The following is a 16,758-nucleotide window of genomic DNA, read 5'->3' on the forward strand; positions in this document are numbered from 1 at the left end:
AAATAAATAAATAAATAAATAAATAAATAAATAAATAAATAAATAAATAAATAAATAAATTTGAAGATGCTTAGCCAGGTGTAGTCCCAGACTTGGAAGGCTGAGGTGGAAGGATCCTTTGAGGCCAGGAGTTCAAGATTATAGCTTACACCTGTGAATAGCCACTGTACCCCAGTGTGGGCAACATAGCAAGACCCTGTATCTAAATAAAGAAATAAATACATTTTTTAAACTTAAAAAAAAAAATCTGGAGATGCTATTTAGACCAAAAAATCAGAAGAAGCCGGGCACAGTAACACATGCTTGCAACTTTGGGAGGCTGAGGTGGGAGAACTGCTTGAGGCTAGGAGTTCGAGACCAGACTGGGCAATATAAGAACCTGTCTCGGCCGGGCGCAGTGGCTCACACCTGTAATCCCAGCACTTTGGGAGGCCGAGGCAGGTGGATCACGAGGTCAGGAGATGGAGACTACCCTGGCTAACACAGTGAAACCCCGTCTCTACTAAAAATACAAAAAATTAGCCAGGTGTGGTGGCAGGCACCTGTAGTCCCAGCTACTCGGGAGGCTGAGGCAGGAGAATGCATAAACCTGGGAGGTGGAGCTTGCAGTGAGCTGAGATTGGGCCACTGCACTCCAGCCTGAGCGACACAGCAAGACTCCATCTCACAAAAAAAAAAAAATCACTAAAAAAAGAAGAACCTGTCTCACCAATAAAAAATTAAAAATAAAAAATTAGCCAGGCATGGTGACACATGCCTGTAGTCCTAGCTACTTGTGAGGCTGAGGTGGGAGAATCACTTGAGCCCACGAGTTTGAGGTTACAGTGAGCTATGACTGCACCACTATACTCCAGCATGGGTGACAGAGACCCTGTCTCTAAAATAGATAAATAAACAAATCAGAAAAATGAAATATTAATAGGAAGTTCTTCCACCTTTGGAATAAATAATGACTGTATCTTCTTTTCACTGAAATTGCAGTATGTACCCAGTGTTTTGCTACATTATTGCTAATCTTTATAGAAATTCTGCAAAGCAAGTATTATTATCCCTGCTTTTACCGTAGAACTGTAACCCAACGAATTTTGATGACTTCTTCAAGTTTACCCAAGTAATAAATAATAGGGCCAGAAAACATATACAATTCTGTGTTCCTCAGTAAATGAGATTAGCGTCTAATGAGTAGCACGCCTTTACTAAGTTACTAACTTGTAATATAAAATGATCTTTATTTAGTTAATTGCCAGAGAGATTTAGCATAATTTTGTTCTGGATTCAGTAAATCAAGTCAGCTTGGATCATTCACCTTAACTTTTCCTTTAGCAGTCATTTCCACTAGTTTCCATTAAGTAGTGTTCTATAAACTTTGATCCAAAGCAGAATCAATGTCTTATCCGTCTTGTGACTTAAAGTTCTGTGACTGTGATGCATGTGAGTGTTCCAACTTCATCTGTTCCTCTGACTACGGTGTTTTGCTTACCGTGGCATTCATAGGATGAAATGAATGAATGCCCAGAATGAGAATTTGTCCAGATTATTCAGATAAACATCATAAAGCGGAATACATGAATAAATAAGTAGAACATTAATAAAATTCCAAAATATTCAATGGGAAATGACTAGTAATATCGGCTTTCAAGAGTTGGTACCTTTTAGCTATATTTGCAGATACTCTGGGATTTTAAGGAACTAAGGAAACAGCAAAGTTGACTAAATTTTATATTTCTTGTCCTCTAAATATTTTGATAATTTCTGGATTGGTGCAGTGATGTTTTTGTTCCTTCCATATTTATAAATGAAACACCTTTTTTTAGTGTTTCTAAACCTCACATCTACTTGGCTTGAAATCAAGTGGTTGGAACACTGTTTGATTTTTATTTGAAGCATGTTGTTGATTGAAAATTTCATTGAGGAAGTTTTCAATCAGTGTGATCAGTTTGATTCTGTAATGAGCACAGCAACTAATATTTTGAGGAGCTCTGTTTTGAGGACCAATGCTTAAGGTGGACTTTGTTCGTAAACAATATCCCAATAGATTTGTTGACTTGAGGTCTGGTTTTTGTTTTTTTGTTTTTTTCTAACAGAATTAAGAATTCTAATGTTGAAAAACTATGCAAATTTGTATGCGACAAAGCCTAGAAAAGAGAAATGTAGATTGAATCATAATCTAAATCATGGTATGATACAGGAGGGAAAGTTTTGGTGCCATAATTTCTCCTTTCACTGGTATTGGACTTAAATCAGTTGAAATGTATTTCTGTACCACAATTTACACTTCAATAAAAGTTTAATAGTCTAGTGACATTCAGAAAAAAATAAAATAAAAAAATAATAGAGCCAGAATTTGAACCCAGCTATCTGATTCCAAAGCCTGAACTTCCCCATTTTGAGAAAACAAATCTTACTATGCACAGGGCAGTAAAAACGCCAATTAGTGCCATCATTGAACATTAAAATTTCTTAATTCCTTGACAAAATTAAACAATTGAAATACTATTGTACATACTCCTACTCTTTTCCATCCTACTTCTCTATAACTCTATTAATCCAATGTCTGAATGAGGTTTCCTGTAAAAAGTTTTCGTAGGTGGTTAATGGTATTGTGATTATGGGACACATGCTGAAATATTTAAGGGTAAAATGTCATAATATCTGCAACTTATTTTCAATGGCTCAGCAAATAAATATATATATATATACATAAACACAAACATGGAAAAATGTTCTCAATTGCTGAAATATAGGTAATGCATATGTGGGTATTCATTGTACTATCAACTTTTCTGTATTCAACAGCTTTTTTTTTTTTTTGAGACAGAGTCTCGCTCTGTTGCCCAGGCTGGAGTGCAATGGCATGATCTCAGCTCACTGCAACCTCCGCCTCCCGGGTTCAAGCAATTCTCCTGCCTCAGCCTCTCAAGTAGTTGGGATTCCAGGCACCCACCACCACGCCCGGCTAATTTTTGTATTTTTAGTAAAGACGGGGTTTTGCCATGTTTGTGAGACTGGTCTCGAACTCCTGACCTCAGGTAATCTGCCCGCCTCAGCCTCCCAAAGTGCTGGGATTATAGGTGTAAGCCACTGCACCCGGCTAAAAACATTTTTATAATAAATATTGAGGGCTGGGCACGGTGGTTCACACCTGTAATCCCCGCACTTTGAGAGGCCGAGGTGGGCAGATCACTTGAGCCCAGGAGTTCAAGACCAGTCTGGGCAACATGGCAAAACCCTGTCTCTACAAAAAATACAAAAATTAGCCAGGTGTGTTGGTGTGCCTGTAGTCCCAGCTACTCAAGAGCCCGAGGTGGGAGGATCGCTTGAGCCCAGGAGGTTAAGGCTGCAGTGAACTGTGATTGTGCTACTGCACTCCAGCCTGGGTGACAGAGCGAGACCTTGTCAATAAATAAACATTGGGAAAAACATGCTTTTTTACTCCACTTGAAACACACACATACATTTAAACACACACACAAACAAACCAACACCAGAAAAGTGGGAAGCAATGCAAAGTCAAGAAAAGATAGCTGGAGCAAGGGCAAGAGCAGAAATAATGCCAGCAGTCATGGAAGTTGTTTTATTTACCTTAAATGTAAAATTGGCATCAAACATTAGTTCTTTTTCATGTCCTGTAATTCCTCCATTGTAAATAACTTGGCATCTCTTGGTTGGTCCTGTCTTAGAGCATTTGAAGAGGCGAAATGTTGCAGAAACAAAACGACAGTCACCTAAAAACAGAATTTATTCATGGTTCATCTCCAGCACTCCCCCAGTTGTTGCCTTGCTCAGCAGACAAGGAGCAAACACATTATAAAGATGACTTTCTTCTTTGCATGTCATCAATTATCTTTCTGGGCACTTCACTCCATTTACTGAATGACTTCAAAGTGCTTTATTAAATATCAAAATTGGGGGGGCGGTGGTAACCATTATACAGGAGACAATATAGCTATTTCCAGATAACACAAAGTATCCCTCAATGAGACTCCCTCAGAAGCCACTTACTAATCACCACAGTTCAATCATTCAAGCTGTAGTTATAATAGTCCCTGCTGTCTGTCATATCTTACCGATAACTCTTTCCAGTTCCTTGTTTCGAATTGTAATGAGATTGGCAGTGACCAAACGTGGAGGGCAGAACCCAATTTTTTGAGCAAGGATAGCAAGTTCCTTCCAGTACAAAGCACCACCCAGACACTCACCTAAAAAACAAAAAGCAAAACAACAACAACAACAACAAAAACCCACAGACCAACCAACACTTAATACAGTATTAAGGGAATTATTATTCTATATAATTAATTAGGACATGGTATCAGTTAAAACATAGATCCTAGTAGTAGAAGCTAACTTGAGCATCCCCCCAAGGTCTAGAAAGCCATGGCTAAGATTGGCTGTGCTCCTGACAGTCTCTGGGAACCTTTCTTCAGGAGACTCACCAGTGGCTTGGTTCTACCCAGCTGCAAGCATAATATTCATGTATGCAGTAGGCCACGTTCTGAAAAGCACTATGCTATGTGAATAAAGTAGTATAAAAAATAATTTGTAGGTCAAGCATGGTGGCTCACGCCTGTAAGCCCAGCACTTTGGGAGGCAGAGGTGGGCAGATCATGAGGTCAGGTGTTGGAGACCAGCCTGGCCAACATTGTGAAACCCCATCTCTACTAAAAATACAAAAATTAACTGGGCATGGTGGCAGGCACCTGTAATCCCAGCTACTCAGGAGGCTGAGGCAGGAGAATTACTTGAACCCGGAAAGTGGAGGTTGCAGAGAACCAAGATTGCCCCCCTACACTCCAACCTGGGTGACAGAGCGAGACTCCATCTCAAAAAAAAAAAAAAAGAGGTTATCACTGGGTTATATGATTATAAGTAATTTTTTTTAAGAGATAGGGTTTTACTATGACACCCAGGCTATACCTGAACTCCTAGGCTCAAGCAGTCCTCCTGACTCAGCCTCCCAAATATCTGGGGTTACAGGTGTGTGTCACTGCGTCCAGCTTAGTAATTTTTTCTTTCTTTTGTTTTTCATTTTCCAACTTATTAACAGTACCTATTTATTATTACATAGTAAGAATAAAGTTAATATTATTTTAAGAATAAGAACTTTTAATTTCATAGTCAGACTGATGAAAAGCATGCATTTATCTCAACTTCCAGAGACTATTAAAATGATAATAAAGGAATAAAGAACACAGTAATGATGAGAACATAAGGGGACTAAGAGGACACCAGCTCAGGAACAATTGTCTTCATTTCCAAACTAGAGTTTTCAAAGTATTTTTCCCATTCTTTATCCCATTTAATCTTCATAACAGCCCTATAAGGCAGATTGTATTATTATTTACATTTTACAATTTGGAAAACGATAACTCGAAGAGATGAATTAAACTATCCAAAGCCCTATCATTTTTGAATGGCAGAGGAAGAATGGAACCTTGGCCTCATGGCCTAACCCCATGTGATCTCACGTCATAAAGCCTCATCCTGGCTATTAGCAGAAAGGAGTTCTGCACATGAACAACCATCTGCCTTAATACCAAACTAAACAAAATCACCTACCCCATAAAACTTTGTGTGTCCTGATTTCTTCTGGCAGTTCAAGGCTCGTATAGACGTCACTGAAATATAACTCCCCACCATGCTGAAACAGAGCCATATTAGTCCAAACAAGATTAAGGATTACATTGATCCTAAATAACAAAGGAAGGAATAGGGGAATAAAATCAAATTTAAAAATCAATAGCAATGTTTAAGCTGACCCTTTGTGAACAAATAACAGCTGCCTCTTTAGTTATAATCAATAGTCAAGTGCCAAGGTTTTTTCCTCCCGGTGGCTTATCCAACAGGTAATAAAATCACATTCTAAGACTGTCTCCTAAATAAAGACTTTCAGATCACTTAAATTTAAATTTTTAGCCAATCTGAACCAAAAGCAGCCCCAGGTCATTGTAGAGCTAACAGAGGGTATAATCAGTATTCATAATCTTTTATCTCTTAAGAATAGTATAACTTTGCCAGGTATGATGGCTCAGGCCTCTAATCCCAGTGACTCAGGAGGCTGAAGTGGGAGGATTGCTGCAGGACAGCAGTTTGAGACTAGCCTTGGCAACATTGGCAACACAGCAAGACCCTCTCTCCAATATAGAAATTTAAACATTAGCTGGGCATGGGGGCATGTGCCTGGAGTCCCAGCTACTCAAGAGGATTGTTTGAGCCCAGGAGTAAGAGGGTACAGTGAGCTATGATAGTGACACTGCACTCCAGCCTGGGTGACAGCAAGACCCCATTTTTATTAAAAAATATAACTTTTTGTAATGTTGTTATTTACTTTTATAACAACACATTATATCTTTAAAATATTATCCTTAAAATGTAAGGCAAATGAGTGATCAGGAACTTAACATTTTATTTAGCTAATTTCAAAAACCTGGAAACCTGGAGATCTATATTCTACAATAGTGTTTCTACCTTTTATAAGTACATTTTTGGTGGAGATAAGTGAACTGGCATGTAAAATGACATACTAACAAATACATCACTAAATCATTAAATCATTTCTATATAGATACTTGTATTTGAGTTCTATGACAGCTTTGTCAACCAAAAATCTCAAAACCATGTTGTTAATTTAAAAAAATTCTTTGGCCGGGTGCAGCGGCTCATGCCTGTAATCCCAGCACTCATGACCAAGGTGGATCATGAGGTCAGGAGTTCAAGACCAGCCTGGCCAATATGGTGAAACCTTGTCTCTACTAAAAGTACAAAAATTAGCTGGGCATGGCGACACATGCCTGTAGTCCGAGCTACTAGGGAGGCTGAGGCAGAAGAATTGTTTGAACCCAGGAGGCGGAGGTTGCAGAGAGCTGAAATCCTGCCACTGCACTCCAGCCTAGGCAACAGAGTGAGACTCCGTCTCAAAAAAAAAAAAGTTTTAGAGGCAGGGGTCTCACTATATTGCCCAAGCTGGACACAAACTCCAGAGCTCAAGCAATCCTCTTGCCTCAGCATCCAAGTAGCTAGGAGTACAGGCATGTACCACCTACCCAGCTAAAATCTTTTTTTTTTTTTGAGATGGAGTCTCGCTCTGTCTCCCAGGCTGGAGTGCAGTGGTGAGATCCCGGCTCATTGCAACCTCTGCTTCATGGGTTCAAGCGATTCTCCTACCTCAGCCTCTCAAGGAGCTGAGATTACAGGCACGCGCCACCACACCCAGCTAATTTTTGTATTTTTAGCAGAGACAGGGTTTCTCCATGTTGGCCAAGCTGGTCTCGAACTCCTGACCTCAGGTGATTTGCCCGCCTCAGCCTCCCACAGCGCTGGGATTATAAGTGTGAGCTACCACGCCCGGCTGACTCTTTCATCTTCTGTCATGAAGATACACATCTCATGATACAATGAAGGCTGTGGAGCTCCTGCAAGCTTTCCTTTTAGAAAGTATTTAATGTAAAAGTTCCATCTTCTGTAACTTCCCAAAGATCTGAAATCATGACAGATAAGAAATCGGAAGCCCTGAGAAACACTGTACGTGGTAGAAGAGAGTGTATTCAAAGCAATCATTAGCAGTCAGTGCAAAGGTTCCTATGCTCCACAGATGCTCTTCTAGGATCAAGTACAGCAGCAAATAGGAGACAGTCAAGAAAGCAAATACCTTAACACATTCAGTGACAACTGTCACCTCCGATTTACTACCTTTTGCAACCTGAGAGGGAAAGTAACCCATATCCGGGATATTCCTGCCCTTTCCCCCTTTTGCCACCCCTTTTTCATTTAATGGATAAATTAAGAGAGTTTGAGCTCTTAGTTTAAGGGGGAACAAACAAGACTGAACCCATCAGCTCTCACTGATGTTCAAAGATAATTTATCTCACTCTCCTCCTCACCTTCAGCACCCGATATGCCTCCTGAAGCACTTGTTGTTTATCAGGCACAAGGTTAATAACACAGTTTGATCTAAAAGAGAACAGATGAAGTGTCGAGCAGATCTTCACAATACTCAGAGATCTGCAAATCCTTTCAGACCCTAAAGGTGGCTCCTACCTTTCTGTCAAAGCTACCCCATTCTTACTGCCTCCGTCCTCTCTTTCTAATGCCTTCAACTAAGCTTTTCCCCAAGATCAGAGACAGAGTGTTTAAAATCTCAATAAATTGTTAGCAAGTTTGAATGTGCAGAAAAAAAATATCAGGCATGATTCTTACTTGTTTCTGTCCTGATGTTCATCATGCAACAAGATGAACCCTCGGACCAGATGCCTACCACACAAGGCATTTCTTTCTTTCTTTCTTTCTTTCTTTCTTTTTTTTTTTTTTTTTTCCTGAGATGACGTTTCACTCCTGTTGCCCAGGCTGGAGTGCAATGACACAATCTTGGCTCATTGCAACCTCCACCTCCTGGGTTCAAGTGATTCTCCTGCCTCAGCCTCCCAAATAGCTGGGATTACAGGCGCGTGCCACCACATCCAGCTACTTTTTGTATTTTTAGTAGAGATGGGGTTTTGCCATGTTGGCCAAGCTAGTCTCGAATTTCTGACCTCGTGATCCACCTGCCTCGGCCTCCCAAAGTGCTGGGATTACAGGCATGGGATTACAGGCATGAGCCACCGCGCCCGGCCGGTACAAGGCATTTCTTATGCCCCATGTAAACAGGCTACGTTCCTCAAAGGCAGCTGTCACTTGGGCACGATTTGGCAATAACAACTTGAGGGAAAAAAGGAAATAGAATCCTATAATTTACCATGGAAATATAATGAAAGATGCAGGTCAGCATGTATTGTAGGAGCAAACTTAGTGGTCCTGCTGGTCTTTTGGGTTCATTGGTGTTTGGTTAAGTTTCAAGTAAGTTCTCTCCTGGTCTAGTGTGTTCTGCTGCTGGTGAGCTCCAGCAGCTCAAACCAGCTCTCTCCCATTAGTAAGCCATGCTAAGTTTAGTCTAACACCCTAAATGAGAGTCAATTCAGCAAACAGTAATAGTGACATCTGTGTGTTCAAAAGGAAATGAGTGCTGGGCGTGGTGGCTTACACCTGTAATCCTAGCACTTTGGGAGGCCGAAGCAGGTGGATCACCTGAGGTCAGGAGTTTGAGACCAGCCTGGCCAACACTGGTGAAACCCTATCTATACTAAAAGAAGATTTAAAAAATTAGCTGGGTGTGGTAGCGTGTGCCTGTAATCCCAGCTACTTGGGAGGCTGAGGCACGAGAATCAGTTGAACCCGGGAGGCAGAGGTTACAGTGAGCTGAGATTGGGCCACAGCACTCCAGCCTGGGCGACAGAGCGAGAGTCCACCTCAAAAAATAATTAATAATAATAATAATAATAAAGAAGGCTGGGCGCGGTGATTCACGCCTGTAATCCCAGCACTTTGGGAGGCCGAGGCGGGCGGATCACGAGGTCAAGAGATGGAGACCATCCTGGCTAACACAGTGAAACCTCGTCTCTACTAAAAATGCAAAACAAAAATGAGCCGGGCGTGGCGGTGGGCGCCTGTAGTCCCAGCTACTCCAGAGGCTGAGGCAGGAGAAAGGCGTGAATCCAGGAGGCAGAGCTTGCAATGAGCTGCGATCGAGCCACTGCACTCCAGCCTGGGCGACTGACTGAGACTTCGACTGAAAAAAAAAAAAAAATAATAATAATAATAATAATAATAATAAAGAAAATGGGCTATAGTCATAATAGTAAGAATATAGACCTACACAACAATATCATAGCTCTTATTCTTGATTCCAGCCTCTCCCAACTTCTCAATGTAGCCATGAATAAAAGTCACATTAGATGCCTGGAAGCCATATTTTTCCATGTGATAGTCAAGATACTTTTCAGCCACTTCCACCTAAAGTAAGAAAAATATAGTTTTGATAACATTTTGAAAAAAATACATGACTTTTCCCTAAAAATTTCCTGTCACTAACACAATATACTTCCCCTAGATTATTTTGGAAAAATATACAAGATTCCTGTGGACATGTAGGATGTACTACAACCTGGGACATAAACTCCCTGCTGCCTGTGCAGTTTGGCTTGAATAAATGCCTCATTCAATAACAAAATCTTTCAGGATAGATGGCAGCAAGAAGGGAAAGATCAAAGTCCGCTCTGTCGTCACAATATTCATATCAGAACAAACCTCCAACTCTTGTGTTTGCCCAGAAGAGCCCCTAATTGTTTAAGTTATCAGTTTCCAAGACAGGAAGCACTAGTGGCACAAATGAGCATTGCTAACTAGAGCTTTCTTAAATTATCCTTGAAGAAAAAAACTTCATTTCTCAAAGAACGCTTTTGAGAATCTTTTCCTCTTTGTCTTCCAAATCATTGCCTCACCTGGCCTTTGGTCATGTCTATTCCAGTCACATGTCCCTTTTCACCAACCAGCTGGCTAAGTACATAGCAATCTCTGCCACCTCCACTACCCAGATCCAAAATCTGGCAGTTTTCTAGATGCTCGGGGATCACCAGACCACAGCCATAATACCTGGGAAATGGAAAACACATATTTTTTCCCTGGAGACTGGAAGACATGAAACCACTAAATAGTATACACATTTCCCTCCCTCCCTCTCTCCCTTCTTTCTTGCATCATTCACTCATACTTCTGATGTTTAGTGTCCACTGAACTGGACACCCATGAAGGCTGGGACTGTATCTGCTTTACCACAGTATTGTTGGGCATGTGCTAGGCCCTAAGACTTTATAAGCCATCTAAAATAATGTGTTCAGGCCGGGCGCGGTGGCTCACGCCTATAATCCCAGCACTTTGGGAGGTCGAGGTGGGTGGATCGCTTGAGGCAAGGAGTTGGAGACCAGCCTGGCCAACATAGTGAAACCCTGTCTCTACTAAAAATACAAACACATCAGCTGGGCATGATAGCAGGTACCCGCAATCCCAGCTCCTTGGGAGGCTGAGGCAGGAGAATGGCTTGAATCCAGGAGGCGGAGGTTGCAGTGAGCCGAGATTGTGCCACTGCACTCCAGCCTAAGAGACACAGTGAGACTCCGTCTCAAAAAATAAGTAAAATAAAATAATGTGTTGAATAAATACATTTAGCCATTAGCTGAGCTTCTAATTCAGGTCCAGGACTGCTAGTTATTGAGGAAAAAAATGTAAGGTTTCTGTCCCATAGGTTTTTTTTTTTTTCCTTTTTCCTTTTTCTTTTGTTTTTTTTTTTTTTTTGTTTTTTTTTTTTTTGAGATGGAGTCTCGCCCTGTCGCCCAGGCTGGAGTGCAGTGGCGCGATCTCAGCTCACTGCAAGCTCCGCCATTCTCCTGCCTCAGCCTCCCCAGCAGCTGGGACTACAGGCGCACGCTGCCACGCCCGGATAATTTTTTTGTATTTTTAGTAGAGACGGGGTTCACTGTGTTAGCCAGGATGGTCTCAATCTCCTGACCTCGTGATCTGCCTGCCTCGCACTCCCAAAGTGCTGGGATTACAGACTAAGACACCGCCCCCGCCCAGGATGGATCTTTTTTTTTTTTTTTTTGAGCCCGAGTTTTGCTCTGCTGCCCAGGCTGGAGTGCAGAGGCACAACCTCCACTCACTGCGACTTCCGCCTTCTGCATTCAAGTGATTCTCCTCCCTCAGCCTCCCAGGTAGCTGGGACTACAGGCGTGCGCCACCACACCCAGCTAATTTTTGTATTTCTGGTAGAGACGGGCTTTCACTATGTTGGCCAGAACGGTCTTGAACTTCTGACCTCAAGTGATCTACCTGCCTTGGCCTCCCAAAGTGCTGGGATGACAGACGTGAGCCACAGCCTCCCGCCCCGTAGGTGTATTTAAGAAGCGAGGTAAAACATTGTACACAGAAAACACTTCCCATGATTTACGGACAGACCGAGTGACAGAGTGCTGTGGCAGTTTGGGGAAGAGGCCGCTCAAAGATTAGAGAAGGCTCCACGCAGTAGGTGGGACAGCAGGGTGGTGCTGGATGGGCAGGGTTTGGAAGGAGAAAGAAGAGGGAAGGCTTTCCAAATTGGTGACTGCCCGCTGGACAGGCAGTACCGATGGAGTGAGGAAGGGAAGGTTCAGAAGGGCCAAGGTTGATCAGGGAGGGCCGAACTGCGCATATCTTGAATGGCAGATCCAGCGAGTGTGACTATTCTCTGAGCATGGGTGGGGACTACGGAGTGTTCACACTGGAGCTTCTTCTTTTTTTTTTTTTTCTTTTCTTTTTTTTGGGGGGGGCAATGTTTTAAAAGTATGCGTTTATTTTAGAGATGTATCTGACTGTGTTGACCAGGCTGGAGTGCAGTGGCTATTCACATCCCGGATCGCACACTACAGCCTGTAACTTCTGGACTCACGCGATCCTCTACCTCAGCCTCCCAAGCACTTGGGACTACATGCTCACCGGCGCGCCCAGATTCATCGGACGTTCTTAGAGCAGTAAGATGATGGGTGCTGAGATTTAGGATTTTTACAATAGACAAGGCAAGCTGAGGGGTTGGTGGCTACGGGTTAACTCCCTAGTGACCTGCATCTATATTATCTTTTGGGAAAACTGCAGTTTGGGGTCTTCCTGGGGACAGCACGGGACACTCTACCTTAGGGCTACTTCTTCATGTACATTTTGCAAGGCTTCCTGGATGTGCTTGGACACCGGCCTGGCTGTGGTGACACAGGCGTTGGTCTTCAGGTCTGCTGATTTCTTCAGCACCTGCCCGTAGTAGGTCTGACCCAGCGTCCCACAATAGAGTGAGGAATAGGGAAGGACAAAAAGAACTGTGACTGCAGCGCGAGGGCTCCATCACCACCTCCACCTCCACTTGGCGGACCTCAGTTCCCTGCAAAGGTCCAAGCCTAGACCCTGCCCTACCCCGACTCTAGGAGTCCCGGAGGACAGGGCGCGGGCCAGGCCAGACTTCCATTAGCCTAGGCTCCACTTGGGCCATTCCAGGCCCTACAGCTCTCACCTGCACGTCCTTCCGGATCTCAGCGTCGTGGGGGGCAGCCACTGTCGGGAGGGGGAAAGTTAGTTGAAAGGAAGAGGGTGCTGAGGGACGGGCAAGAGGGAGGGGGCCAGTAAAGGGCAGGCAGCAGGCCGAGGGGTGCGGGGAGGACCAAGGTTTCGAGACCCAGCTCGGGTGAGGCGCTCGCGTTCCCGCCTTGTGTGGGCCCAGGAAAGGGGCTGGGGGCCTGCCTTGGGGCTGGGGCGGGGCGCCGAGGGCGCGTACTCACTGTCTCCTCGGCCTGTGACTCTGTACGGCGGGCTCCCGCAGCCAGCTCCAGCGCCGAGGCCCCGCCCAGGCTGGCAGGCTCCACCCACCCAGCTCCAGCCCCTCTCTCCGGCGCCCACCGCCTGACCCGCCGTCCCACAGTTATCCGCGTTGCTCTACAGGCTTTCCAACTAGGAGGTCGGTATCAGCCTCCCCCTTGTTCGCTCCACTGTGATTTTCACGGATAAATCTCATACTCTGATTTAAATGAACACTCACCTATATAATGATATTCCCCCCTTTTTGGAAATGGAATCATCTTTTCTCGATCTGTTTTTTAAAGTCAGGTTTATTGAGATATAATTCACATTCCGTAAAATCCATCTTTCTTCAGTGTGCAGTTCTGTGAACTCTGACAAACGTATATACATCACCATAACGGAGACCGAAATAGCTTTGGCCCGCAAGTTTCTTCGTGCCTCTTTGTAGTAAATTCCCTCTTCTGGGCAACCACAGATGTTTTCCCTCCCTATAGTTCTGCCTTTTCTAGAATGTCACATAGATGTTACCATTACAGTATGTAGCTGTTCCCAGTTTATTTTGGGTTGTATTTAGGAAAGCAGCTTTGTTAAATTTATTTTTACCTATAGTAATTTTTGGTCAATTCACATGTATTTTCTAGGTATTGTTACTTCATCTTGCAGAATTTTTTTTTTTTTTTAATTTTTTGAGACGGTCTGTCACCCAGGCTCAACCTCCCAGCTCAAGCGATCCTCCTGCCTCAGCCTCCCAAGTACCTTGGATTACAGGCGTGCACCACCACACCTGGTTAATTTTTGTATTTTTTTTGTAGAGATGGGATTTCACCATGTTGTCCAGGCTGGTCTCCAACTCCTGGGTTCAAGCAATCCGCCTGCCTCAGCCTCCCAAAGTGTCTGAATTACAGGCATGAGCCACAGTGCCAGGCCCGAAAGTATTTTTTGTTTTTTCAATATGGAATGCTTCACGAATTTGCATGTCATCCTTGCGCAGGGGCCATGCAAATCTTCTCTATCATTCCAACTGTAATATATGTGCTGCCAAAGCGAGCACCCGAAAGTATTTTTAAATTATTTACTTTTACTTCCACAATTATATGCGTATACCTTATATCCTTTTGTGGTTGTGACAAGCACTTCTCTCTCTTTTTATAAATTAAAAAAATTTTTTAGAAACAGGGTCTCACTCTGTGGCCCAGGCATAGCATCACTGCGCAATCATCTCTGGATCCTTCAACTCTGGCTTCAAGCCATCCTCCCTCCTCAGCCTCCCCAGTAGCTGGGACTACAGGTGCAAGCCATCATGCCCAGCTTGTAACGATCATTTCTATTCATTAGGACAGTAAGGAAACAGGGAGATCCAAGTGAAAGGATATCTAAATGGAATAAGTGGACTCCTTTATTCATTTTTCAATCTCAACTGCCAATAATACAAATATCTGGTTGATATCCAGCTAGTAAATTTTCATCTTCCCTGATGTCAATTAGCTGTTACAAATTAATAGAAAGGTGGTATCTTTTATATTTTTAACAAATTAATCCCACGGAAATAATCCTTGTTGCAATATTTCTACAGGTTAGAATATTTCCAACTAGTATGTGTATACAACTTAGTGTTTTTATAAGTATCACTTAGTTTTTGGGCAATCATAGAATGGTGAAAACGCTCCTAAATATTAGTTTTCAAAATATTCTCTTCATAAAATGAGTTTCTTTAGAAAAAGTTACCTTCTCACAGTTAAAATGATATCTTTATCTTAAAACGGCAGATTAGTGAGAGGTCAAGGAAAGGGCTCTATCATTTTTATCTTGTGCTTGTTTTGTTATCTTTAATTTATGGATTACTTGCAAGAATCATTTGACAATCCTTTTTTTTTTTTTTTTTTTTTTTTGAGATGGAGTTTCACTCTTGTTGCCCAGGCTGGAGGGCAATGGCGCAATCTCGGCTCACTGCAACCTCTGCCTCTCCAGTTCAAGTGATTCTCCTGCCTCAGCCTCCCAAGTAGCTGGGATTACGGGCATGCACCACCATGCCTGGCTAATGTTTTGGTATTTTTAGTAGACACGGGGTTTCACCATGTTGGCCAGGCTGGTCTCGAACTCCTGACCTCAGGTGATCTGCCTGCTTCTGCCTCCTAAAGTGCTGGGATTACAGGCATGAGCCACCACGCCTGGCCAACAATCCTTAAATCTACCTACTCACACACAGATAAACTGCAATAAAACAAATCACTGTCAAGTTAAATTGAGTTATTCTCACTTTTCCTTCATGGTGTCTGGTGTGGGGGCTAATTTTGGATCAGACTGTGACCATCAATCATTCTGATTGGTCAGTGCCTCACCACAGGTTTTGTGAGTTTTTTGTTTGTTTTACTATCACCCCTGCTAAATGACAGGAATGCTATATAACTGTATACTGGGTAAAACAAATTAGGACTCTCACATGAAGTCGTATTTTAAATATTGGCAAAACCTTTTTTTCCTTTTTTTTTTGAGATGGAGTCTAGCTCTGTCGCCCAGGCTGGAGTACAGTGGCATGATCTCGGCTCACTGCAAGCTCCGCCTCCCGGGTTCACGCCATTCTCCTGCCTCAGCCTCCCAAGTAGCTGGGACTGCAGGCACCCGCCACAACGCCCGCGTAATTTTTTGTATTTTTAGTAGAGATAGGGTTTCACCGGGACGGTCTCGATCTCCAAACCTCGTGATCCGCCCGCCTTGGCCTCCCAAAGTGCTGGGATTACAGGCATGAGCCACTGCACCCAGCCTCACAAAAGCTAATTTTTTTAAGATAAAAAATTAACATACAGGCCGGGCGCGGTGGCTCAAGCCTGTAATCCCAGCACTTTGGGAGGCCGAGACGGGCGGATCACGAGGTCAGGAGATAGAGACCATCCTGGCTAACAAGGTGAAACCCCGTCTCTACTACAAATACAAAAACTAGCCGGGCGAGGTTGCGGGCGCCTGTCGTCCCAGCTACTCGGGAGGCTGAGGCAGGAGAATGGCGTAAACCCGGGAGACGGAGCTTGCAGTGAGCTGAGATCCGGCCACTGCACTCCAGTCCGGGCGACAGAGCGAGACTCCGCCTCAAAAAAAAAAAAAAAAAAAAATTAACATACATAGAAATTTTCTTCCTCACCCTTCAACGGAGGCCTGTGCACACCGTCACACATTCTATCTTGGAAGCTACTGGCGTGACAATTCCAGGATGATCCAGAAAGGCAGATTTTGGTTAATTACAGAGAACCATCTTTCAAGAAGTGGAGATTTCCAAAAGGATCAGCACCCCTAAGTAAAGGATTCCCCAAATAATGTAAGCAGAAGCCAGATGAATGACTGGATGATGGCTCACCTGAGATGCAGAAGCAGGGGCAAATGGATTGGATTCAGCTACTTCCAAGATCCGTTCCTTTTTTATTATTACTATTTTTTTGAGACAGAGTCTCGCACTGTGACCCAGGCTGGAGTGCAGTGGCACGATCTCAGCTCATTACAAGCTCCACCTCCCAGGTTCACGCCATTCTGCTGCCTCAGCCTCCCGAGTAGCTAGGCCTACAGGCGCCCGCCACTACGCCCAGC

General features: G+C 43.5%; 1 protein-coding gene and 1 non-coding gene across 2 annotated transcripts in view; both read right to left on the reverse strand.

Moving 5' to 3' along the window:
• AS3MT (arsenite methyltransferase) overlaps positions 1 to 13,959 on the reverse strand; it is a 35,734-nt gene extending 21,775 nt beyond the window's left edge. Inside the window, exons 1-9 of the mRNA XM_023206527.2 lie at positions 13,167 to 13,959; positions 12,902 to 12,942; positions 12,533 to 12,660; positions 10,314 to 10,464; positions 9,689 to 9,825; positions 7,881 to 7,950; positions 5,560 to 5,641; positions 4,068 to 4,199; positions 3,583 to 3,725 (exon numbers count right to left, since the gene is read on the reverse strand). Of these exons, the coding sequence (XP_023062295.1) occupies positions 3,583 to 3,725; positions 4,068 to 4,199; positions 5,560 to 5,641; positions 7,881 to 7,950; positions 9,689 to 9,825; positions 10,314 to 10,464; positions 12,533 to 12,660; positions 12,902 to 12,942; position 13,167 (885 nt within the window). The 5' untranslated portion in view covers positions 13,168 to 13,959. The remainder of the gene's footprint in view (positions 1 to 3,582; positions 3,726 to 4,067; positions 4,200 to 5,559; positions 5,642 to 7,880; positions 7,951 to 9,688; positions 9,826 to 10,313; positions 10,465 to 12,532; positions 12,661 to 12,901; positions 12,943 to 13,166) is intronic.
• Positions 13,960 to 14,131: 172 nt separating this feature from the next.
• LOC111538939 lies at positions 14,132 to 14,236 on the reverse strand. Its single transcript, XR_002730508.1, has one exon. It is a non-coding gene; the product is annotated as a U6 spliceosomal RNA (small nuclear RNA).
• Between the last annotated feature and the right edge of the window lie 2,522 nt (positions 14,237 to 16,758).

The sequence above is a fragment of the Piliocolobus tephrosceles genome, chromosome 9 (genome assembly GCF_002776525.5).
Source record: "Piliocolobus tephrosceles isolate RC106 chromosome 9, ASM277652v3, whole genome shotgun sequence".
Taxonomy (NCBI): domain Eukaryota; kingdom Metazoa; phylum Chordata; class Mammalia; order Primates; family Cercopithecidae; genus Piliocolobus; species Piliocolobus tephrosceles.